This window comes from Trichosurus vulpecula, chromosome 7 (assembly GCF_011100635.1).
Source record: "Trichosurus vulpecula isolate mTriVul1 chromosome 7, mTriVul1.pri, whole genome shotgun sequence".
In the NCBI taxonomy this organism is placed as follows: Eukaryota; Metazoa; Chordata; class Mammalia; order Diprotodontia; family Phalangeridae; genus Trichosurus; species Trichosurus vulpecula.
Genome location: NC_050579.1, coordinates 48,798,157 through 48,822,920, shown reverse-complemented (window position 1 = coordinate 48,822,920; position 24,764 = coordinate 48,798,157). Strand labels below are relative to the sequence as shown.

The 24,764-nt window shown below is 39.8% G+C and overlaps 1 protein-coding gene across 1 annotated transcript; it reads right to left on the bottom strand.

The window, feature by feature from the left end:
* On the bottom strand, window positions 1-24,764 carry SEC22B (SEC22 homolog B, vesicle trafficking protein). Its single transcript, XM_036766659.1, has 5 exons — window positions 24,529-24,764; window positions 14,921-15,030; window positions 7,705-7,865; window positions 5,821-5,967; window positions 1-2,103 (listed from the first exon to the last, which is right to left on the bottom strand). The coding sequence occupies exons 1-5, from the start codon at window positions 24,601-24,603 to the stop codon at window positions 1,949-1,951; spliced, it is 648 nt and encodes a 215-aa protein (XP_036622554.1). The 5' UTR covers window positions 24,604-24,764; the 3' UTR covers window positions 1-1,948.

Sequence of the window (24,764 nt, the reverse complement as noted above, 5' to 3'; positions counted from 1 at the left end):
GAGATGTTCTTAGAAGAAATTTATTTTGTTGCTGACCCTCAGGTGGCAGCATTCGACTTTCATCAAGCTGCCACATTCTCCATTCCTGAATGGCGCCAAATCTTAGGGAGCCATATTGGGATCAATCTTCAGCCTTTCACAGACCTACATAGCAGGAACATTCAGCTGCATATAGAGACAAGATTTGGGGGGACTATTTCTGTCTATAAAGAGCAACTTCTGACTACTCAAAAAAACCTGTTTTGATCTGAGGCCTGCTTCTGATGAACTGTAGTCACACAGATTGTTCTGGGGAGGCTGATAGATTCTTATCCATGCTGGGACCATAATAGTTGCTACTATATCAGGTTTTTTCAGAGGGTTCTAAGTAAATCAGGAGAGACAAATCAAATCTCTTTGTCTTTTTATAGGGGAAACTGATTCCTTCCTAACGCCTAATCAGGAAACAGGGCTTGGACCTTAAATAACTTTTGTAGTTTGAAAGTCACACCTACTGGACTTATTGAACTAAAGACATTTTTAAAGTGCTGAGAATTAAGCAGGGTGTCATTCTGCCTCTTCTCAAACAATATTTGTTCTAGGAGCTGGAGACACTAGATAGGCTGCATAAGATCTTTACTCACCTTGCCCCTGGTCCTTATTCCAAAAATCCCACCTCCAAAAGTAAAAGGAAATTTCTATCACCCTAGGGGTGGGAGAAACAAGAGAGCCAGGTGCTTAAAAAAGAGCACACAGGAGAAAGAGTGGAGGTGAGGTCAGATGTCATTCTACTAGCTATTTAAAAATACAGTAAATGAGATTCCTATACTTAGAAAGGTAACTTTCTTAGAAAGCATACACAAACAGGAGGAACATTGGTAATTCTGACAGACTTTCTTAGTTAAAAATATTTGTAATAAAACACAGAAAAACTGAAATCAAAAATTGATTCCCTACACAAATGAACATTTTCTGTTTTATAATCTGGATTATCTGAAAATGCTCACCATGAAGCTTAAGACTGTTGATCAAAGTGACCTTTTTGTGCCCTCCCTTCTCCCAGCCCCCATCATAGAAATATACATGGGGAAAAACAAAAAAGTAAAAAAAAAATTAATAAATGGAAGCAAGAAAGGAGCTAGAGTAGGTGCTGAGCCTCTAGCCGGTAATAGTATTCAGACACTCTTACTCTTCTCCCCTGTGTTATATGAAGCAGGATGTTTAGGAAGGAAATTAACAACTTCCCACAATAGTTTAAAATTTGTGTTTAAGTATTATGTTATAGAAAGCCTATTACCTTCCTAATCAGGGAGGGGATACAGCATTAATTTCAAGGCATCTCAATTTAATATTCATTTAACCCCATAGCAATTGTGCAATAAGCAAAATATCAGAAAAGGAAAACAACAAAGTTAACTTCTCACAGGAAGAAAAAGACATTAAGGTATGTACAGAAATCAGCCTTCACATACAGGAGTCTTGTTTGAGTGGCCATTGAAGATCCAGATTCCAGAAAAAAACAAGCACTACCCACATTAGGAATGTTCATTGGCGCTTAACAGTTTCCATTAGGGCTGCCTTCTCTAAAAGAAGGAACAAGGTGGTGCCACTAGAAGTTGGTTAGTACGAGTCCCAGTGATGGATCCATTCCAGAAAGGGAATGCCCTAGTCAATGATGCCTAAGGGTTCAGAACACAGGGGTGGGGTGGGGGGAAGTCTACTGATCCCTAACACATACAGCGTGCCACCCAGAGAAAGTCTTTAGTCCCCAACAAGACCTTCTTTAGAGGGTGAAGCTTCACTAAATGAGGGGTGACCTATGGCATTTAGGACACTTCCTTTCTTTCTAGGTCTCAGTAGTCGTAAGTCCCATTTGGATCCTAACGCACAGCCCTGTGCACTCAGTGTCCTGCAAACATACACCTGCCACACTTCAGGCTCTCCCCTGCCAAGGATGGCATCAACCGGCTCAAAGCCACCAGAATCGTACATACACTATCAACATGATAAAAAACACAGCAACTGCCGCAAGTTTGGCATAGGTGGAACGCATGTTCAAATACTTCGCGTCCTGACGATATTTCTTGGACAAACTGGACAAATTGTTGGCTTTGGAATCCAATGCTGTCAAAGAGTAGAAATGGAATAGAACAAATTAGCTGAAGATACCTTTTATCACCATTCTCTTAGAATAAAAGCACCTCCTCACATCTCCTGTTTTATGGGACTGATAAGTGATATCCTTTCCATGAATGGCACATGCTCACTGAGAATATCAGAGGATTCACATAATTTAGGAGTAAGGGGAGAGCTGTCCCGAGTTGGGTTCCTTCCAACTCTAAGATATAAACTGGCTCTATGGCAGGGAATCTTAGGATCTGTGAACTTGTTTTAAAATATTTTGATACCTGTATTTCAATAGAATTGGTTTCCTTTGTAATACTGTATGTTTTATTTAATGCACTTAAAAAATTTATTCTGAGAAAGGGTTAAGAGGTTTCATTAGACTGCCATGGGGTCCATGACACAAAAAGGGTATATAAATGTGATATATCAATATCCCCTTATCAGTATTAATAGAAATAAACCTCCCAGGAAATGACAACCTAAGACACTAATTTTTTTCATTTCAAGAGTATGCTGAAACAAACCAGTGAAAATACAAAGGCATCTTCAGGGTCCCTTTAATATAATAAAAATAATTATTATTATTAATGATAAACTTCGATTAACTAAGTTCTAAACAGAATACTAAGATGGGGAGGGGAGGTAGCGGAAGGCTGTATACTAATCACTGACGCTAATGATGGGTTAGTCCTGTGTCACTATGAGATCCTCAAGGACCTTCTGAAACATTAAAACTAAGTTATGTGCCTTGCAGGGGACCAATCTGTCTTAGAAGAAAAAGGTAAATGAAGGTCAAACAAGATGAAATCAGGCATTTATTCAGAAAAGCACCTGCCAGTCTGAGTTCTGAGGCAGTACAGAGTTAGCCCAGTTTCTTCCTCATGCTACCTCCAGAGCGCTGTGTGTGAAAGTTCATGTTCAGAATGTGGAAAGAAAAGAAACTGTGTCATTCTGACCAACCTAAGCTACCTAAAGCAGGGAAACAGATCAGACATTTCTGAAATATTCTCCACGAGGAGGACAGAAATAAAACAGGCTTTACTGGTCATCCCTTAGCGAATCCCAAACAAATGAACTGGAATCCTCCAAGCACTTCCTTTAATTCAGGTTTAACTGCAAACTACTAATTCATGGCAAAGAGTGAATGCATTGGACAATGAGAACCACTTTCTGTGGTGTTTTAAGATTTACACAATGCTTTCCTCACAACTCTGGGGGGTAGGGGGTATAAGTCCTTTTAACCTCCATTTTAAAAATAAGGAAAACTGAGGCCCTAAGTGGTTAAGTGACTTAAGTCACACAACTAATAAGACAGGTGGGATTCTTGACTGCAAGTGCAATCTCTACTGGCTATAAGTCTATGGTTCTAGAAATACTGAAGTACTCCATTCAAGTCTGACACTATGAAGCCCCATCGTGGCCTGCAAGTAACCCTGAGTTTGGCAAGACTATCGCAAAAGAATGAAACAACTGAAGGGGCTATCAAGCTGTAAAGATCTCAATGGCCCCAGCTAAGGATTCTTCTATCTGCTACCTGAGGACCAGCCCACCTGGCCAGACAGGCTCGTCCCCAGAAGGCTGGGCACAGATGATGAATTATTTTAACTATACTACTCATGAAACTATCTAAGGAATGGAAGAATTGTAATCTGTGTTATATGAAATGATGATCTTTTGTATACATTATGTGATTATATATGTACATGTTATACATATGTACATTCTGTCTCCCCTTCAAGAATATAAACTCAGGAGACACAGTTTTTGCCTTTCCTTGTACACTCAACATTTAGCATAGTGCCTGGCACATAGTAAATGTTAAATAATAAATGCCTGATTGATGGCTTTGTGGAAGGACTATCCATCCCAGTGACTTTGCAGATTTTGAATCAACTAACAGACAAGCATTTGTTAAATGCTTACAGATGGTTAATGCATTTTTATCATATTTAAATTCTTTGAAAGCTGATCATTTTCCCCATGTGTGTATCTATGCATATTTGTTGCCCACATGCTAAGTCTTAGGGAAATAGACTCCAATTTTTAAACCTAATTTTGCTACTGTCTTAATTAGTGTTCTTTAGCAATTCATTAACCTTCCTCACAATAGAAAGCTATCATGAAGTGAATATGAAGCTATTTCAAAAAACATGTTATGGAAACTCCTGAATCTCATTATATCCTAAGTACAAATAATAACTACAATGACATGTGCTGAAATATCACCAATATTCCATTTGCTAAACTCTCACTTCCTTCCCCATTAAGAAAGGCCTCTCTTACATAAGAAACAATAGGAATACTTTCTCAGCATCTCCAGGAATTCTTACGATTAATGGCTAAAAAGTTTAGAGAAACAACACTAAGTCAAACTGGACACAAGATCAGAAGCTAGGCTTCAATCACATTTGAATAACACGAATGTTACTAGTTAAAGTGGAAACAGCTTCCACTGAAGAACACAACCTTTTACACCTTTGAAATTCTGCATAACGTCCCTTTTCAAGCTCAATCTGTAAAGGTGCTCCTTAGAAAATATTTTTGGGAAAATCTAGTGGGTTTGTTTATAAAATTTTGCAATATTAAACTAAATGCAAGCATCGCAGTTACTCCTAAGTTACCCATTAGATCTATGAGATGAGGCTAATAATGTAAGAATGTGGCAAATTCAGCAGGAAAATGAATGAAAAATGGCAGGTAATGGTACAAAGAACCTTAGCGTTGCTTACCACTAAGGCTGATAATAACAACTGCAAAAGGAGACACCTGGCATAGAAAATGTACTTCTGTGCCTTTTGAACACATGTACTGAAGCAAGCTGATGGCTAGGTCTTACTGAAAGCAACCAAAGAAGTTGGGCAGACCTCTTAAGTTTCGAAGAAAGAATAATTCATGGACTTTGGGGTTAAGGAAGAAGAGCCTCTAAGAGACACTGTCTTATTATAAAGAGGCTCAACACAAAGTACCTGCCACCAGTCAGAATTATTTACAAATTATTCTCTTGAATAAGTCACATTCCTTTTGCTTCTTGGGATGCAGCAGGAGTTAAGCTAGACCCTAAAGAATAGGCAGAACCCAAATAAGGGGCGGGGGTGGGGGGGAGGGTGGGGGCAGTTTATAGCATTTTAGCTATGGTACAGAGATAAGTAAGGATGAATGAGACAAAGTAAGGAAATTGGTCTGATAGTACCAATGAATGGGTACTGGAAAATAGTGGGAGATGTGTTTGGAAAAGTAAATCAGAACCAAAAATGTGGAGGACTCTGAACATTCAGTTAGGAAATTTCAATTTCATCAAATAAATAATATAAAACTAGAGAAAGTTTTTGGGCAGGGTAATAACATGATTCAAGTAGCATTTGAAAAGTCTAGAGTAACCTGAGAGACACCAGATTAGGAGTAAAAGACTAGAGTAAGGGAAAACAATTTCAGTAAATACTCAAAAGCTTCCTCTCCTCTATTTCTCCTAACTTGTGCATGGTTTGTAGATGCTAAAATACTGGAGGCCTTGAGAAACTGCCCCTAACATGTATGAATCCAGTACACTGTAGGCAGTAAAAAAATATTGGTCATTCAGATAGCTTCATTCTACTATTAACCAGGTGAACTCTTGATAAAACAAAAAATGGTGCTGGGATCCCTTAACCCATCTACTCATCTTTCTGGAATAAGAGTGTCCTGTTCATGAGAACCCCATGCTCTTAGGAGAAGTACCTGAGAGGGCTTCCCCTCGCTGTAGGACTTCTTCAATATTAGCCACCATGATTCTCTGAACATCCTGTAATTCAGTGTTGATGGAGCCCAGGTTCCTCCGTGCACGGCTGTCAATGTACAGTTTTTTGGTTTTCTGAATGTAAGTATCTGGAAAGATGAAACAAGTGGCCATTAACAAACACTTTCATATGTGCTGAGAGTTCCCCAAGGCCCATATCCAGGGGATATAGACCTCCCTGCCATAGAATAACTCATTTTAGGGCATTTCTGAGGAGGTGCTCATGAAAATACTGGATATATTTGAGGAGAAACTTTCCCCTTGTTAAGAGTATCTAAAATGTGTGATAATGAGTTGCTCCTTTTACAAGAGGGTAGAAATTAGAGGGACAAAGGCTCTTATGCAGCAATCGTGCTGTGTAAAGCAATTCAAATAGGCTGATGGACCAATCTCCCCACTAAGAAGACGGCAAGGAAATTTTAAAGATTTAGTTTAAACTAAAAACCCTACTTAATAGCTACCTTATCAGCCACTATTAATACCTGGTCTCAGAGATCCTGCATACAATATGGCTGGAAAAAAAACTGCAACAAAACAAAGAGAAACCAAAACAGAGAAACCAAAACACATTGTGGCATGAAGTGCTTCAAAATGGGACTTTCTGAAAACTCTGGGTGGTCAAATATCCAGTTCCTATCTAGGAGCACCTTTCGAGAATAAAAAGTCAGATAGTAACGAAAACTTAATTTTTGCTTGCACCATCACATTCAGACCCTGACTTTACAAGAAAAGAGGTGGTATGTATGTTCGTGGTTGTCATTTCAACTTTTAGAAGTTGAAAACTACCTGTTTAAAGTATTCTCCAAGTATTTCCCCTCCCCATCACCTTCTCTAACATACATGCTTAATTAGCTTCGGAACTCTCAAGTTTAAGGATAAATCACAAATTTAAAAAACGAAGTATCACAGGAAAAGCCTGTAAAAACTCTTACTGCTTATTGCCATCCTACCTTCAAACCCCTATTTCCTACAATCCTGAACAATGACGGTAACGTTAATTTCCTTACACTTTCATTGAGATGCCACTCATGGGCTCATTCTCTTTAAGCTGAGGCTAACTTGGTCCTTATTCATATACGGCTGTATTTTTGTGCACAGGTGAAATTTCAAAACTAAGCTAGCGATTGCACAAATTAACATAAGCTAAGACTTCCTCAAGTTACACAACAGAAATTCTTTTTTCATATTCACCATTTCTGAAAAGCCATGTTGACTCGCTCCCCATTTAAATCTCCAGAATACAAGACAACAGGTGACTCACACTTTAGGCATTTTCTTTCTTGCCTAAAGCAGATGGATGTTTCCCTCATATCTAAAAGACAATATGACATCCCACAATCTGAGGTTGATGATGACATCCATGTCCTATTCCTTCATGCATGGAGACTTTTTCAAAGTTGAAAAGACAACTGACAGTTCATCATATATGGGGGTATCTGATACAGGCAGTCATTGACCTGAAACTGCTGCTGGGACTCTAGCTAAATCTACGGATCTTACTCTAAGAGAAGCAAAGACCCACTGTGTCTAACTTGTAACTCCAGATCTTCAGCACCACCTTTAGCGATGTTCAACTATGCCTGTGCCCTTTGTGAACAGAGATCAGGAACCAAGAAGGTTAACATTTCTAGGGGAACAAGACCGAGAGACTGAATTACATTGTTTAGGCTTTTGCACAATAAAGAATGCTGAATGCTCAGGGATATAATAAGAAAAAGAATAAAGCTCTAAGCCTTAAAAAAATGGTAGCACAGGACTTTAATTAAGGAAAGAACTTCTTCCTGTGTTTTGACTCCTCAATAGCACAGTATAAATTAAAGCCTCACCAAATTCAATGAAGGAGTAGGGTCTGGAGACAGTGGGCACCTTCTTTCCATGTTGTTCATCAAATTCGGAGTGCAAATCCTCAAGGTAGGCAAATGCCAACTTTTTGGGGAAAGCAGCTTCACACAAAACCAGGTAACACACTCCCTGCTCGATAATGTAACTGGAAAGATAAAAAGTCAAAAAAGCAACCATCTAGTCAATGTTATTTCTAGCACTCAGGGTCTCACGTCTATTCTTGACACTACAATAGGGCTCCTACCTATGCCTTCTTCGGGCTATAAAGTCAGAAAGACATTATAAACCACACGCTCTCTTTTTTTTAAACTTCAGAACTCTCAAGTTTAAGGATAAATCACAAACTTAAAAAAACAAGTATTACAGGAAAAGACTGCAAAAACTCTTTAGGCCAGAAAATAATAATTTTTCCATTAACTAGAAGTATGTTCCAAAAGCAGGAGTAATTTATTTACACAGCACTTTAGTATTTTAAAAGTTTCACATACAATCTATTAAAACTTTGCTTTCAGAAACACAAAATTCCTTCACTTAAACATCTTTTGTAACATCTAAAATTATTCCTTGAGATTTCTTACTTGCAAATCCATCTGCCCTATAATTACATTTACTGGATTCATATTTAAATCCTTCCCTACTACACCTGGAAACAGCAAAGTGAACTTTTAAAAATGTACCTAAAAATTAAATGCCAAGCCTAGAATCATGGAAGGGACTTGATATCACTTGGTTCAAACATTGCCCAAACAAGTCATCCCACTGTCTCAGTTCTAAATAAATTCATAAACACATTATTGCCTACTATGTGCTAATCCCTGTACTAGGTGCTGGGGATACAAACACACACACACAAAAAATAGCCCTTGTCTTTGAGTAGCTTATAATCTAGTAGAGACCCAAGCCACACAAATAAATGTTAGACTGATGTAGGCTCATAGGAAAGGTCAGAGGGGAAGAAGTGATCCAAGGAAAGTTTCATGGATGAGGGAACACTTGAACTGGGCCTTGAAGGAAGGAAAAGACTTCAGTTGGTGGGCTGCGGGCGGAATCCATCTTAAAGTTGGGTATGGTATCCATCACAAACTATCATGCTGCCGGTCTCCTCCCTTTCACAGCCACTCCTTTAAAAGGTTGTCCCTTACCCATATGTACAAAAATATTGATAGCAGCTCTTCTTGTGGTGGTTTCAAAGAATTGGAAATCAAGGGGATGCCCATCAGGTGGGGAATGGCTGAACAAGGTGTGGTATACGAATGGAATACCATCGTGCTATAAGAAATGAGGAGCAGGCAGACTTCATTACAACCTGGAAAGACGTATATGATCTGAGTGACGGGAACAGAACCAGGAGAACATTATACATGATTACACACACACGGTATCTCTGATGACTAACTTTGATAGTCTTAGCTCTTCTCAATAATGCAAGGTTCTAAGACAGCTCCAAAAGACTCATGATGGAAAAAGCAATCCACAACCAGAGAAATAATTATGAGTCTGAATGCAGACTGAAGCAAACTATTTGCACTCTCTCTTTTTTTTGGTTTTGTTTCTTCCTTCTCATGGTTCATTCCATTGGTTGTAATTCTTCTTTACAACTTGACTATTGTGAAAATAAATTTAATGTGAAGGTATATGTAGAACCTGTATCAAATTACAAACTGTCTTGGGGGGAAGGGGGAGGAGAGGACAGAGGAGAAAATTTAGAACTCAAAAACTTGTGGAACTGAGTGTTGTACACTAAAAATAACAAATAAATTTTTAAAAAAGCTGTCCCTTTCATGGCCTGCCTTTCTCTCCTCATTCATTCTTCACCCTTTGCCACCTAGCTTCCAATCTCATCACTTAACTGAAATTTCTCCCTCCACCCTCATTAATGATCTCTCCAAGTTATCAGCTGCCAGATCTGCTGCTCATTTTCAATTCTCACCCTTCATGCTCTCTCTGCAGCCTTGATAGTACTAACCATTCTCTCCTTTCTCCTCTCTAGGTTTTTGTAACCCTGCTCTTCTGGGTCTCTCTCTTTTGCTACATCATAATTCATAGGCACCTTCTAACTACGGATGTACTCCAAAGCTCTGTCTTGAGCCGCCCTCTAGTCTTTCTCCACTCTCTTGATTACCATTTATGCAGATGACTATCAGATCTCTATATCCAGGCCTAGTACCTCTTGAGTTCTAGAACACCAACTGCCTATTAAACACTTTAAACAGATCATCCTGAGGGCATCTCAAACTCAACATGTCAAAAAAAGAACTTACCTTTTCTCAAAAACCCACTCATTTTCTGAACTTTGCTATTTCTGTTGAGGATACCACCATTCTGTCACCCAGGTTTGCAACTTCTGAGTCATACTAGATTTTTCACTCATCCCACATATACAATCTGTGGCCAAATCTGTCAATTTTATTTCCACAACACCTCTCACATCCGTCTCCTTCACTTTACTCAAACAGCCAACACTCCAGTTCAGATACTCATTACCCTTCACTTGGCTACTGCTACAGTCTTTTAATTGGTCTGCCTGCCTCTTGTGTCCCTCCCCCCTCTGACTCATCTTCCATATAACTGCTATAGTGATTTTCTTAAAGCAAAGGTTTAACCATGTTACTCCCCTGCTCAATAAACTCCAGTGGCTCACAATTTCCTTTAGGATAAAAATTAAAAAAACAAAAAAATTGTTTGACATGTAAAGCCCTTCAGAATCTGATTCCAATCTACCCTTCTAGCCTTGTCATTGATTGCTCCCCTTCACACTGTAGTCTGGCCAATGAGGCCACCTTGCTAACCCTTACACAGGACAGTCCCATTTCCATACCTTTGCTCAGGCTGTGCTCCATACCTGGAATGCACTTTCTCTTTACCACCACCTCTAAAATTCCTAGTTTCCTTCAAAGGTCATCCAAGCTCCACCTTCTATAGGAAGCCTCTCCTGATCCCACTCACCTTCAATTCCTTGTACTCATTTGTATATGTTTATGTATGTATGCACTGTTCTCTCTGATAAAATATAAGTTCCTTAAGGACAGAGGCTGCTTCATTTTTGTCCATCTCCCCCCCCGCCCCCCCCATACCTGGTATAAGGCACTTAATTTTGTCTATCTCCCCCCCATATCTGGTATATATTAGGCACTTAGTAAATGCTTGTAAATTGATTGGTAGATGGATTAGACTGGTTCACTAGAGTGAACCATATTTTGGATCTGCATATCCAATACATTGAAGTCTCTTCCAATTACACAATTCTGATTCTCCTAGTTTGATTTTTTTTTAATTCCTGCAAGATTTATCTGGTTTCTATCCCATCAAGATTTGTGTTATTTTATATTAAACTTTCTACTTTGGGTGGAGAGTCAGACCAGGTGACCTCTACTATCCTATGTTCACATTAATTCTCCAAGTATTATTACTGGGGTCCCTATTAAAACATTATGCAGAAAAAATTCCATTTTATCCCCACCACATGAGGCCAGACCAGGCCAGTTCTGACCCAGGGGTTCCACTAGCTCAAATTATCCTAGAGCCAACATGGAAATTCAAACATTACATAGCTATTCTAGATTGATTCACAACTCTATGCCTGTACTAGAATGGATTCTGAGTAGCTCTGAAAATAGAACTTAATGACAGCCACAATAGAGAGGAAGAAAAGAACAGTGAAAAACGACTCAGAAGATTTCTAGCCTGAGAGACCAGGAAAAAGCACTACTGCTGATGTTGGAGAAAAGAGAAAAAAAGGTGAATTTAGTTTTGGCCAGTTACTCAGTGAATACGTCCTTCGGATTGTTGAAAATATATAAATGGAGGAGCCTGGGGCTGGAGATAAAGATATGAGAGTCATTCATACAATTTAGAAGAACAGCAAAATAAGACCAAGATCCATATCCCATAGATAAAATACTCAAAGGATATGGGCAGCTTTTGAAAGAATTTCAAGTTATCCAAATATGTGAAAAAATGCTCCAAATCACTGATAAGAGAATTGTAAATTTGAAAAATTTTGATGTTTCACTTCACCCCCACCAAGAATAAAAAATGGAAATAGTAAAAAGTTGGAGTGGCTATGGGAAGACAAACTAATATAATCTTGGTGGAACTACGAATTGGTCCAACTGATTGAGAGAACAATTTGGAACCATATGAGAAAAGACACTATATCCTTTGATCCAGAGATCCCATTATTGGGCATAAACCTAAAGGAGTCAAAAATAGAAAGGATCCATATATATCAAAATACTCATAGTAATACTTTTTGCAGTAGCAAACAACTGGAAACAAAGAAGATTCCCACCCACTAAGGGATAACTGGACAATCTACAGAAACCGGAGTGTCCAGAGGACAGGGGCCAGGATGGTAAAGAGCCTTGAGTCTATGTTACATAAAGATTAGTTGAAAGAAACCAACGTTAACCCTGGATAAGAATTAACTTGGGGGAAGTATGACTGGCCTGCAAAAGTCTAAAAGAAATCTGTGTGAAGAAGGATTAGACTGGTTCTGTTTGGTCCAAGGGGGCAGAACCAGAAGCAAATGGTACCAGCTGCCAAGAAGCCAATGTAAGCATGGTGTCAGGAGAAACTTTCTAACAATTAGAGGTTCCCAAATTACAATGGGCTACTTGAAGAGTGGTGGGTCTCCCTGCACTGGCAGTCTTCAAGCAAAGGCAGGATGGTTCTTTGTAAGGTGTGGTTATGGTGGTGATTACCCTCTAGTAGAGATTGAACTAAACAGTCCCTTCCAACTCTGAAATGTTCTGAGTCTATGACATGAAAGTAATGGAATATTATAATGCCACAAGAAATGACAAATATGATGTATTCAGAAATAAATGGGAAGATTTTTATGAACTGGTCTAGGGTAAAAGTAAGCAAATCAAGAGAACAATATATGTGACTAGAATAATAAAAATAAAAAGGAAACTAAAAAGGAGTCAAAACTGAGCGATTATAATGATTCGTCTTAGTCCAGGAGAACAGATGATAAAACACCCTTTCAGTAGAGAGACAGGGGACTAACAGGGCAGAATACTGTATTCATTGGTTTTAACTATTTTTCTTTGTTACAAAGGAAGGCCTAATGGAACAAAGGAAATATGTCAGGAAATTACTCATGTTAAAATAAAAGCAGTCAATAACTGTTGTTTCTTAAATAAAAGCGGTTAAGCTTACTGACTGAACAAATAGAAGACCAAGATCTAAGACAGACAGACAGACAGACAGACAGACACACACACACACACACACACACACACACACACACACACACACACTCTGGATGAAAGAAGAGCCACTCAAAGGTCACAGAGATGAAACAGAAATAAAAAAACCAACAAAGTACAGTGACACATAAAGTAAGGAAAGAGAGTATATTAAGCATATAAAAAAAGGAAAGAAAACATACTTTGTGATTGCCCTTAAAGAATACTCAGTGGTATAGAATGAAGCAGGCCACTGGACCTCAACTACAATCTGTCCCAGCACTAAGTATTTATTTATGATCTTCTAAATTATTCAGTCTAAAGTACTGTTAGAATTCTTATTTATTCACCCCTCCTCACCTTCGATCTCCTCATTATATTTCATCTACCAGATAGATAAGGGGTAAGTGAGAAGGTGAAACTGGTTAATTAGTCAGCAGCTCTAATATCTTGTATCTGTTAGGGGACGAGTTTAAAACTGGATCTGTGAATCCATTATGCTATTCCTTTTTCTCATTACTATGGATAATTTTAAAGTTAGCTGTACATGTATCTACACTTTGTTCACACTCCCTCTGGTGTGGGATTATATTAGCTTATGCAAGAGGTTCTCAGACTTGGATCAAAGATGAGCGCTAACCTGACAATCCTTAAATCATCATAGATCATTTTCTGTTCAAATGCTTCCTACTCGTTGTTATCAATCCAGGTAATCACTTGCATTGACCAACACAAATCATACAACTCTTCACCTTTATTCATTAAAGAGCTTTGCTTTCTTTTTTGTTTCTTTATCACTTTTCTTATCGGCTATATATCCATTCACTTATCTCTGGTATTGATCTGCATGCTTATCTTCTGTCACCAGGACTACTGCAACAGCATCCCAATATACTGCCCCCACCCCATACTTTCCATTCAGTATCTCCCACCCAGCTGCCAAATTATTATTTTCAAAACAGATGTGTGATCCTGGTCAAAAATCTGCCACGGTTCTTTAATTAAAATATAAAATATAAACTCAACCTGATTTTAACCCTCCTCGATCTGGCTCACAACTATCTTCTCAGACTTATTTCTGATTCCTCTTCATACACTCAACGTCCCAGGTAAATGGAACTACTAGCTGTCTGTCCAACGTACCACTCTACCTTCCATCTTTCCATCTTTGCACAAGTCTCCTCAGCCTATCAGAATTCTGACCTTTCTTCCAGAATCAGCTCAGGTGTCATTCCCTCCTAGAAGTCTTTTCGTATCTCCCTCAAATTACATTGTATGTACTTATCTTTGGACATATTTCCCCAATATGAAAGCTCTTGGAGGGCCAGGCCTATTCCACTTGTCTTTGTATGCCCAGTTCACCACATGTGATAGTGGCTTAATAAATGTTTGTTGAAATGAATTGCTCTTTTCTTCTCCCAGGTATCTGTGATGGTCCTTACCTCTTCTTTACCTGTATTTGATGTAACATTTAATAAAAACTGGCAAATGTAGGTCAAATTAGCCTAGGTTCTCTAATGAAGATGCCATGGGTCAAGTTTCAAATATTTAGAGGCACAGAAGTTTCCATGGATGTCCCAGGGATTATTTTCTTTTTTTCTCCTTGACTATAAATTTGTCATTCATGGTATTAAAGGCAAGCTGTTCTTAAAAGTTCCACTTACAAGTGTTACGGAACAATGCAAATCCTTTTTTTAAAAAAAACATTTCCCATTCAGGTGCTATTTGCTACACCTAATATATTTGCCTGAGTTAATTTTTAATAAATGAAAGATCCACAAAGAGTTAAATGTTGCAAAAAGAGATGAATTTGTTATTGTGGGAAAACAGCTATTACTTTCTTCTTTGGAATCAGGCACTGACCTTTAACTTTCCTCACTGCATATTCCACTTCCCTTAAGTCTAGCTCTCCCAATCAGATTCTACCATCCTGTTCAAATATCCCCAAGTTAGATCACTACACTTCACTCAAATGATCAGAAACCAATAAATCAGGCACACTCACTGAAAGGTCATGGCTCCTGCTTCCAAGGTACATCTTGTAGGGGACTGTTCATTCAATTTGCGAAACAGTTGCTTGGCCTGACTCTGGTACTGTTGAAGGTCCCGGCCAGACTGAAAGAGAAATTAAAAATTCATATAAGAAAAACATGCTAAAAAGCTGAGTTTCTGATGTGATGCACCATGAACCTGCCTCTGAAAAGACACTCTGACTGGGACCCTTCACTTCAAAGTCAGTAATAAGAACTTTCTCATATAGAGGGTTTTAATATTTGTAGAACACTTTATATTCGTTATGCTTTTATGGGAGGTGGAAACCATGTTTCTATAGCACAAAAGAATATGGCCTAAAGTCACTTAAGAAAATTTATATTAGCTATCCACCAAAACCCAAATGAGCATACTTTAATTATGCATCATTTAGCAGTCAGATGTATGGCTTATTGGTCATAAAGATGAAAAGTCAGAAAACACAGCTTCCAATCCCAGCACCCAAATGGATTTGCTATATGGCCCATGTTCTTATAACCTGAATTCATTCATTTATAAGATGAAGAAAATAATCCTAGCACACAACCATAAATATTATGGTTTGAAATATACCATGTTTCATACTTAGTCTACACATTAGAGACCACAGATTGTATCTGGATCTAGACCACAAGCTTGAGGGGCCCTTCGAGCTCATTAATCCATCCTTCACATTATATAGATGAGGAAATGAAAGGAAACGCCTTGCTTAAGAATCCAGAGAGCAAACAGACCCTGGATAGAAGGCAAGTCATTTTATTCCAAACTTCTTGTTCTATCCCACATACCACATTTGGCCTCATTCACAATAACATCATTTACAACACAAATAAACTAGACTTATCAAAGGATGTTTCAGCATTATCACAGGAACCTCCCTCTACCTTATCCTTTTTATTTGCATTATCACAACATAAGATGCCATACACTTGATTTTCAAAGAAGTTCAAGGGGATACCCTGGGAACTATAGACTGCTGAGTCTGACTTTCAGATCTGGATGTTGGCAGAAATGATTTAAGAATAAAAAGCTTTGACTATTAAATACTTAAGAAAACAGGAAAAGTCAACATAAGAGAAATCCCATCTCACTAACCTATTACAGTATATCTGCGTAAATAAGTGATGACGTAGAACTAGCGTATATAATTTAGTTATATTTTCAAAACCATTGCTATCACATGATTAAAAATTTCATCTCATGGATAATTATCTTTAATACAGGAAATATGCTAAGCTAAAAGATCCACCTTTCTTATAAAAGAGTAATAATTTTAGGGTTACCTACAGGAGGGATCTCCAAAGTGGAGGCCACAGTCTGATGCCAAGGGGGTCATGACAACCTGACTCCAAGGGGTATAGGAAACCACAACCACGACGTGGTGAGGCATGTTACATACCAAACTGCCCATGACAGACAATTACTGTAGGGCTTTCAACACAGACATCATTACACTGTATCTCCCCTGAAATCCTCTTCCAAACTTCCCTGCTACTCCTGAGGACACTTCAACCGCTACCCTTCCGGTTAGGCAGGTTTACAATTTCATTGTCATCCTCAACCTCCCAATCTCCCCACAGCTGACACCTGTGTCCAGCCGTGAACCATTCTACCCACCTTATCTTTAACATCTGTCCCCTTTTCTCTACTTACACAATCACCACCTTACTTCAAGCTCTCAAAACCTTTCACCTGGACTATTGCAACAGCCTTCCTTAATTGGCCTCTCCGACTCAAGTCTCTCCTCAACCAACCCATCCTCCACGCAGCTGCCATTATGAACTTCTAAAGTACTTTGATGTTCACAATGCTGACCTTCAGTCATCAAGAAAAAATTATGTTCTATGTATTCTATTTGAGAGGGTAGAGAATGCAACTTAATCCCCAAGGTTTTACCATGTATAACTGTATACTAAATACCAAACTTAAAGTAACTAGTTGGCCCAAGAAATGGCAAAGACTTAAAATATAAATAAGTTCAAATTCCTGACTAAGAGAAACTAGGAAATTCCAGGGTGTACTTCAGGTGGACACCACAGGGGGCAAGCCTTGCTTTACTACAAATACTATCCCTTGGTGATATATGACAGAATACTAATCTAACCTCATTTGGCATGTATTGAACTTATATACCTTTCTCCAGGATTGAAACTGCAAGAAATGTTGCTACCTGTAAGGATATTTTTATTTCTATTTGTTCTTACCCCTCTCTTTCTTATTCCTATAACTTTTACTGAACTATCTTTAAAAGGGGGATCATTTTGGTACAAACATTCTCATAAGCCCACAACTATTTCCAGCAGTTTGTGATAATGAGGAAAGTCCAATTAATAGGCTGTAAAATTTAGTCTAGAATAAAAAGTTATGCCTTTAAAATAGTAACACAGTTCTTAGTGACAAATATAGATGTAGTGAGAAAGAGAGCAAGATCATAAGATTTAGGCCCAAAATAAACCTTATCCAACCAAATAATAATCTAGTGCAGGGGTGGAGAACCTGCTGCCTTGAGGCCACATGTGGCCTTCCAGGTCCTAGAGTGTGGCCTTTTATCTGAGTCCAAGTTTTACAGAACACATCCTTTCATTAAGAGGATTTGCTCTGTGAAGTCTGGATTCAGTCAAAGGGCTGCACTTGAGGACCTAGAGGGCCACATGGGGCTGGAGGTCCCGGGTTCCCCACCCTTCTTCTAGCACAACTTCCTAATTTTACAGACTTGGTAAGTCCCATCCAACTCTAAGAAGCTGAGGAAATAATAGCAACTTATATTTAAAAAGCACTTAATAGTTCACAAAGCACTTTCCTCACAATAACCCTGTAAAATTGGGAATGCAAGTATTATTGACCACATTTTAGAGATAAGTAAATTGAAGTTACGAGAGGAAGTCCAGGGAGGGCTATGCTTGGATTTAAAGTTGTAACTGCTACCTGAAATCTTATAATTTGAAATCCTCTACAACGCACAGATACTATCTCTTAAGATCCACCTGTTTAAAACAAACAAAAAATCTGTTCTTATTGCAACAATTAGTATTATTTCTTGGTGATCTCTGTACAACCTCATTTGAAACTGCTGGCATCTGACCCTACTCACCGCTAACAAACAGAAGGGTTATACTATATGCTAAGGCATGACACCAGGAGGCTTTTGTGACCCTCGATCCATCTTTGAGCATCTTTAGTTTGTTTAAAACTGGCATGAAATTTGGAAATGGTGAATAGAGAATTATTAAAATTTAATATATGGCTGCAATTTTTCTATAATTTTATCAAACAGTACTGTCCCCCCACCCCAATCATTTTATCAGAGCTACTCTGATAAATGCAATGATCCTTGCTGTGAAGCAACATTTTCACAGGCATATTAAAAACATGATCACGATTGGAGATGACAGGTACTCAACCTGGAAGGCCAAGTGAAACTAAAGACATCAATGTGAACTAAACACCAAATTTGTTTTACAATAAGCAGAGGCAAAAATCTCATTAAAATGCACTGGCTTCATATATTTTTTAAAAATTTTGTTCAAAGGAATGTAATTTTTTTGTCGTTTACTTCTGTACATATACATTATAGGAGTAAAGATAATCTCTTTTTTTATACTGTACAAATAATTTACACTGTCTGAGGGTTATCTGCAATTTTAGAATAACTTTTGGTCCTCTGATCAGTTAAGTATTTTATTAAGTACCTACTATGTGCCAAGCACTGTGCTAAGTGCCAGGGATACAATGAATGACACAGCCCTCACTCCCATTAGTATGCTATTCTAGGAGCTTGTTCTTGAGGGCCCTGTTTATTAATATTATGGTTCACAGTTTAAGCTCAAGAAGCCAGATTGGACAGCTCTGATAGATGTCAATCTCCCAAGATAAAGTCTAAAGTACTGCTCTACAGAAGCTGCTTATTTTCAAACTCTAGGTCCACACAGGGTCCACACAAAGTCCTCACTATGCCAGTCCCTTTGAGAATAGGCTCTTCTTCCTTATTCTGTTTTCTACTCACAAAAAACGAAAATGACTGCAGAAAGTTTAATGAGACAGAATGGGTTAAAATCCCCAGACAAATTCTAAAACAAAATCAAGGGACTTTTGAAAAGCTAATTAAGAAGTCAACTTTCTATTTACTATAAAGATACAGAGGATGTTACAGGCAGCACAAGGTTTTTAGTTGGAACAAAGAGCAGCATCAAATGCTGCCTGCTGGCCTTAAAAGGCAGCCGAAGTCCAGAAGTACCAAAAACCTTCCTCCAAAGCAATGAGAGAAGATGTTCAATAACTGGTTTTTTACAAATTCAGCTGCTCTGTGGATGATCTACTGACCTGCTCACTTGAGGCTCTCTCCGCCCCTGCTCCCCCCCCCCCCCCCCCCCCCGGCAGATTTACCTTCCACTCCACTCTTGCCTGTCTCCGCCCCAGCCAAGCTAATTTAAGAGGAGGGAAGAACACAGCTCAGTTAGGGAGAGCAGGCCAGAAAAGAAGACCTAAAGAGAGTGTGAAATAAAAGGAGGGAGATGGAGGGGCAGAGCAACACAAGTGTAAGACTAATACGCATCTCCTTGTGTCCACCACCCTCCCAGCTAAACATCAAAGAGGATGAGGGGTGCAAGTAACTGTCCATCCCTACGAGAGGATTTTCTGCTGCTTTAGGTCACATCTCCAGTCCTGTAACTAAGAATGCCTAGATAGGAAGTTTAAGAGTGAAATTCTTGATCATATCCAGGTTGTTTCCCCAAACAGGGCGTGTCATAAGGCCTTGTCCTGGGCCCTCTTCTGTTCTCTCTTGATATTCTCTTTCTGTGGCATCATTAGGCCTTATGGGTTTAATTACCATTTTACTGCTGATGACTTCCAGATCTATCAAGCCAGCCCTGGCTTGGCTCCCAGTCTAACTGCATCCTGGACATTTCCATCTGAATTTCCTGTAGGCATCTCAAACTCGGGGGATCCAAAACAGAATTCTTTGCCTTTCCTCCCAATCACTCTCACCGCCCCACCCCCCAACTTCCCTCTTTCTGTTGAGGGCATCGCTGTCCTTAGTCATTCTGATCTGCACCCTTGGAGCCATCCCCAACCCCTCACTTTTGTCTCCCCCCATATATCCAATCCTTTGCCAAGTCTTAATCGATTTTACCTCCGCAACATCTCTCATATCCACGCACTTTTCTCTATTCATATTCACACACAGCACCTACTGATAAAACCCTCAAGATTTCTCACCTGGACTACTGAAACAGCCTCCTAACTGACCTCTTCCCTCTTCCAACCCATCTTTCATAAAGCTACCAAAATGTTATTCCTAAAATACAGCTTTTCACCCCTTTGCTCAATAAACTCCAGTCATTCCCTATTATCTCTAGGGTCAAAAACAAACTCCCCTACGTGCCATTTAAAGCCTTCCACATTTTGGATCTAACAAACCCTTCCAGCCTTATTACACGATTTTTCAACACAAACTGCAGTTCAACCAAAGTAGCTTTGCACAACCCTGCTGAGCCCCTCTCTATCTGCACAGGATGCCCAAGGTCTGGAATGCACTCTCTTTTCATTTCTTAGAACCCAGCTTAAGAGCCATCTTCTTTCTCCACAGAGTCTTTCCTGATGCTCCCAGCAACTAGGGCCTCCCCTACCCCATTCCCTTATGTTTATTCTATAGATACGTTATATATCTTTAGTGCTTAGCACAGTTCCTTGCACATGGCAGGTTAACTGAAAGATGGATTGAAATTTCTATTTCCCACTTACAGAGGTTAGTTCTACCTTCAAATAGAAAATAATTTTTAAAGGCCTTACAACAAAATGGAAATAAACATTTGCCACAAGAGAATGCACTCATACCTACCTCTGATTTCATTAACTAGGTCTGAGAAAAGTCCTAACAAGATTTAGTGTTTTAACCGCATCACTTAAATTCAATTATATTAAGCAAATATTTAAGTGTTCAGGCACTGGAGATACTAAGATTAAATAAGATATGAGCTCTCCTCTTGAGGACTTTACAATCCCATGAGGAAAAGAAAGCTTATCTACAAACAATTTATAATACAAAACACAAAGTCTTAAGTAAAAAGAGTGCTAGAAGAAGGCTGATCTTTCTATCTTAAGAGGCTCAGAAAGACTTCATAGATGAGGCAGCAATTAAAATGGGTCTAGAAGGAAAGCTAAGATTTTAACAGTTGGATATAAAGGGAAGGGTGTCTATTATAAGCACAGGGGACAATGTCAGCAAAGGCACAGATGTATGTATGTAATAAAAGAAGATAAGAGGATGAGATAGGCAGACCAAGAAGAGTTTAACACTTATAATAAGCTGAACAGAAAACACTTTGAATCTATTACATGGCTGGGGATCAGCATGAATCAGCTTAATTCTCAAATATCACATTCTGGATTTAGAAATTTCTTTAGCACCGAAATGAACTACAATAATTCCAACTCCTCCATTTCACAAACACGAAAAATGAGCCCAGAGAAATTACCTAACTCGCACCAAGTAAGACAGCTTAAAAAATCAGCAAAGCTAGGTCTTCTGCCTCTACATGCAGTGATCTTTCCACTATTTCATGACTTCAGATATTAGAAAGGACAGACAACTGTTCTAATTTTCAGAGCAGGGAAAAGCATACCTGTTATTAACTGATTTTACTTCTCTCATGTCAACTGTAATTCTTTTTTCTGTGGCCCTTTCTGACATTCTTTTCACTTATATCTGTTAAGAAATAGTTTCAATCCTTTTAAGTTTTTTTTACATACTTCTGAATCTTAAATTTTGGTTGCTTTGGTATATCCAAAAACCGATGCACATAATTTCATGTGTGTTGTCCTTTCCTATCTTTTAATTTATGTCAAAGCTGAATGGCCAATTTTAACAATAAGTTTACCAAATACTGTACTAACCTTTTTGGATCAATTAAAACTTTTCCCGTTATGTCTTTAGATGCTTTTGATTCCAATAAAATCAGATAATTTAGAACTATTAAACTGCCATATAGTTTCTATTCCTTTTTGACATAGTTTTCAATTGCAAAATCAAAATCAAAAGTCCTGTCTGAGAAAAATGTGTTTCCATAGGTGCTAACAGACCAAAGATGCTATTTCTGATGGTGGCTAAGAACATAATAATCTCCATAGCCTTCATCTCCAGCTATGTAGGACAGTACAGTCTATAGCTCATCAAGGACTTCAGGCTTTGTGAGAGAACTCAGAGGGGAGCAAAGCTTTAGTCATTTAATCTTTTGATCCTTGATAAAAGTCTTCAGCTAAGAGGTAGGATAGATAGTGGCTAATAAAATTTAAAAAAAAATTAAGTTATAACTCTAGAGGTTCCCAATTGTATAAGTGCCCTCAAAAAATTACAGAATCTTTTTGGGCTTCCATTTTGTCATCTACAAAATGGCAACCATATACTTTTGTTCTTTCCTTCCCATACTATGAGTAGGAAAAAAAAACCAAATCTAAAAGGATGTCATTGGATCCTATTCCCGCAATCTTAATATTACAACTCACATTCACACAGCAATTTAAGTTTTGCAGAAACCCTTTCTACATAACAACCATGTAGCGTAGGTAGTGAGAAGCAAGTGTCATCCATATTTTATAGCTTCAAAAAAGGAAGTGATTTATCGAATATCAAACAACTAATCAGGATCAGTGAGGATTAGAACTCAGGTCTCCAGGCTCTTCACTCCAATGTTCTATCACTATGGTATGCTGTCTTGTGTATAGCCCTGAGCATAACAGGTACTTGCAAAGGGTGGCAAGGTGCTGCAGTGGACACAGTGTTAAGCCTGAAGACTCATATTCCCAAGTTCAAATGTGGTTTCAGACACTTACTAGCTGTGTGACCCTGGGCAAGTCACTTAACCCTGTTTGCCTCAGTTTCCTCATCTGTAAAATGAGCTGGAAAAGAAAATGGCAAACCACTCCAGTATCTCCACCAAGAAAACCCCCAAATGAGGTCACAAAGAGGTCAGACTTTACTGAAAAATGACAGGATAACAACATAGGTACTTGAGATAAGTTCTCTCAAGATTTCACGTGTGCACAGGGCCTTGAACACGGATACCCCCTCCACCATTCCAAACACAATCCTTCCCTTAGGTCTTCGAGGGCCGCTAGAGTCAGAAGAATTCATCCAACGAATCTCTCTGAACTCACCTAAGCTGGGCATCACACGCTATCATTTGATATGAAGGGCTGTGCTGCTCATGAAAAAGAGCCAGGAGTCTACTGGCCTGTGATTTCAATAGGACAACAGGGCAGCCAAGGAAGCTAAGGTGCACCTGGGCTGCCCTGGTGAGAGGCACTAGTGACCAGGACAACAGAAGTGAGTTTTGCCGGATCTGTCCTGGTCAGACTCCATCCTTCGTTCTCGAAGAGGACCGTGGCATCAGGGAAATGAGTGATCACTTCCAGGCACCACATCTGAGCAGGAATAATGACAAACTGGACCACATTCAGGAAGGCCAATGACCTATAACAACCACTTGCCAAAACTGTGGTTACCTCCGCAAAGGGAAGACCAAGGGGGTCCGCGAGAGCTGTGTTCCAACCTCTGAAGAGCTCTCCTGTCAAAGATCTGTCCTGTTTGGCCCCGGAGGGCAGAACTACAAGAACAATACAAGGAAAATAGGAAAAGAAAAAAGGCAAATTTAAACTCAACATAAGGAGAGGCATCCTAACAATTAGGGGTGCCCAAGAATCGTCTTGGGAAACGCGGGGATTTCTCTCACTGGCTTTCAAGGAGAGGCTGGATGACCTCCTCTGAGATTTAGCTACAAGTGGTCCTCGCTGACATCTGACACCACACCTGACTCTGACATTCCCATCTTTAACGGCTGATGGAAGCTACAAAGCTGAGGTAGGGGTCACCTCTCTCACCATGGGAAGGTCACTGAAACGGGGCTTAGAAAAGAATCCTTGACCACGGCGGGCCCTTCCTATACAGGGGTGTCTGCTGACCTGAGCTCCAGCCCTAAGAAAAACGTTACCGCTCTCCTATTTGGGGGATTTTTTGTCAAGTAAAGATTTAAACGGGTGGGACAAAAACTTCTATCTTCGCATCCTTCTTCAGGAACCTCTAACTTTACCCCGCGTATAAATAAGTACCTATCTCCCCAGAAGCTTAAAACACTCCAGACATTTCCTCACCAGCCACGTTAACGACTGCAGGGAGCTGGGTCAAAGATTAGTGGCTGGCCCTACTTTATAGATAAGGGGAGGGAGGCGAGGAGGGAATTTAACCCGTTCGGGGGTCAGGCGGCGCGTCGGGGCTCTTTCCCGGAATCTCTAACCAGGGCAAAGCGCCGGCTTCCAATTCGATTCGGTAAACTCTTATGGTGCGGAGGGTGGGCACGGCCACGCAGCCGCCCCGAAGAGTCCGAGTTCCTGCGGGTGTAACAACTTATTTCAAACACGTGCCCCGAGGAGCGCTTTCCTCCCCCAGGCGGTCCCTTCCACACCCCCAGCAGCGTGCTACAGCGGGTGCACTCCCCGTCTACACCCCTACGAACTCCGGCGGGGCAGGGGACCGAGGCTTGCGATTCTCTAAGGGAGCAGGGGGCGGGTCGCACCACCTCCCCTCACCTGCTCGTCTTCCTGCATGGAGGCCGCCAGCGGAAGCCCGTCCGCCACCCGGGCGATCATCGTCAGCAACACCATCTCTTCTGGTTACAGGAGCGCCAACACGGCCCCCAGACAATGGCAGTCGCGGTGGTCTCCCTCCGTCCTCCGCTCGGCACTCCGCTCTGGTAGCTCCCTCTGCCTGCGTCTCCTCTTCCCCCGCTGAGGTGGCCGGAAACAGAAGCGCGAGAGGCTTGTCT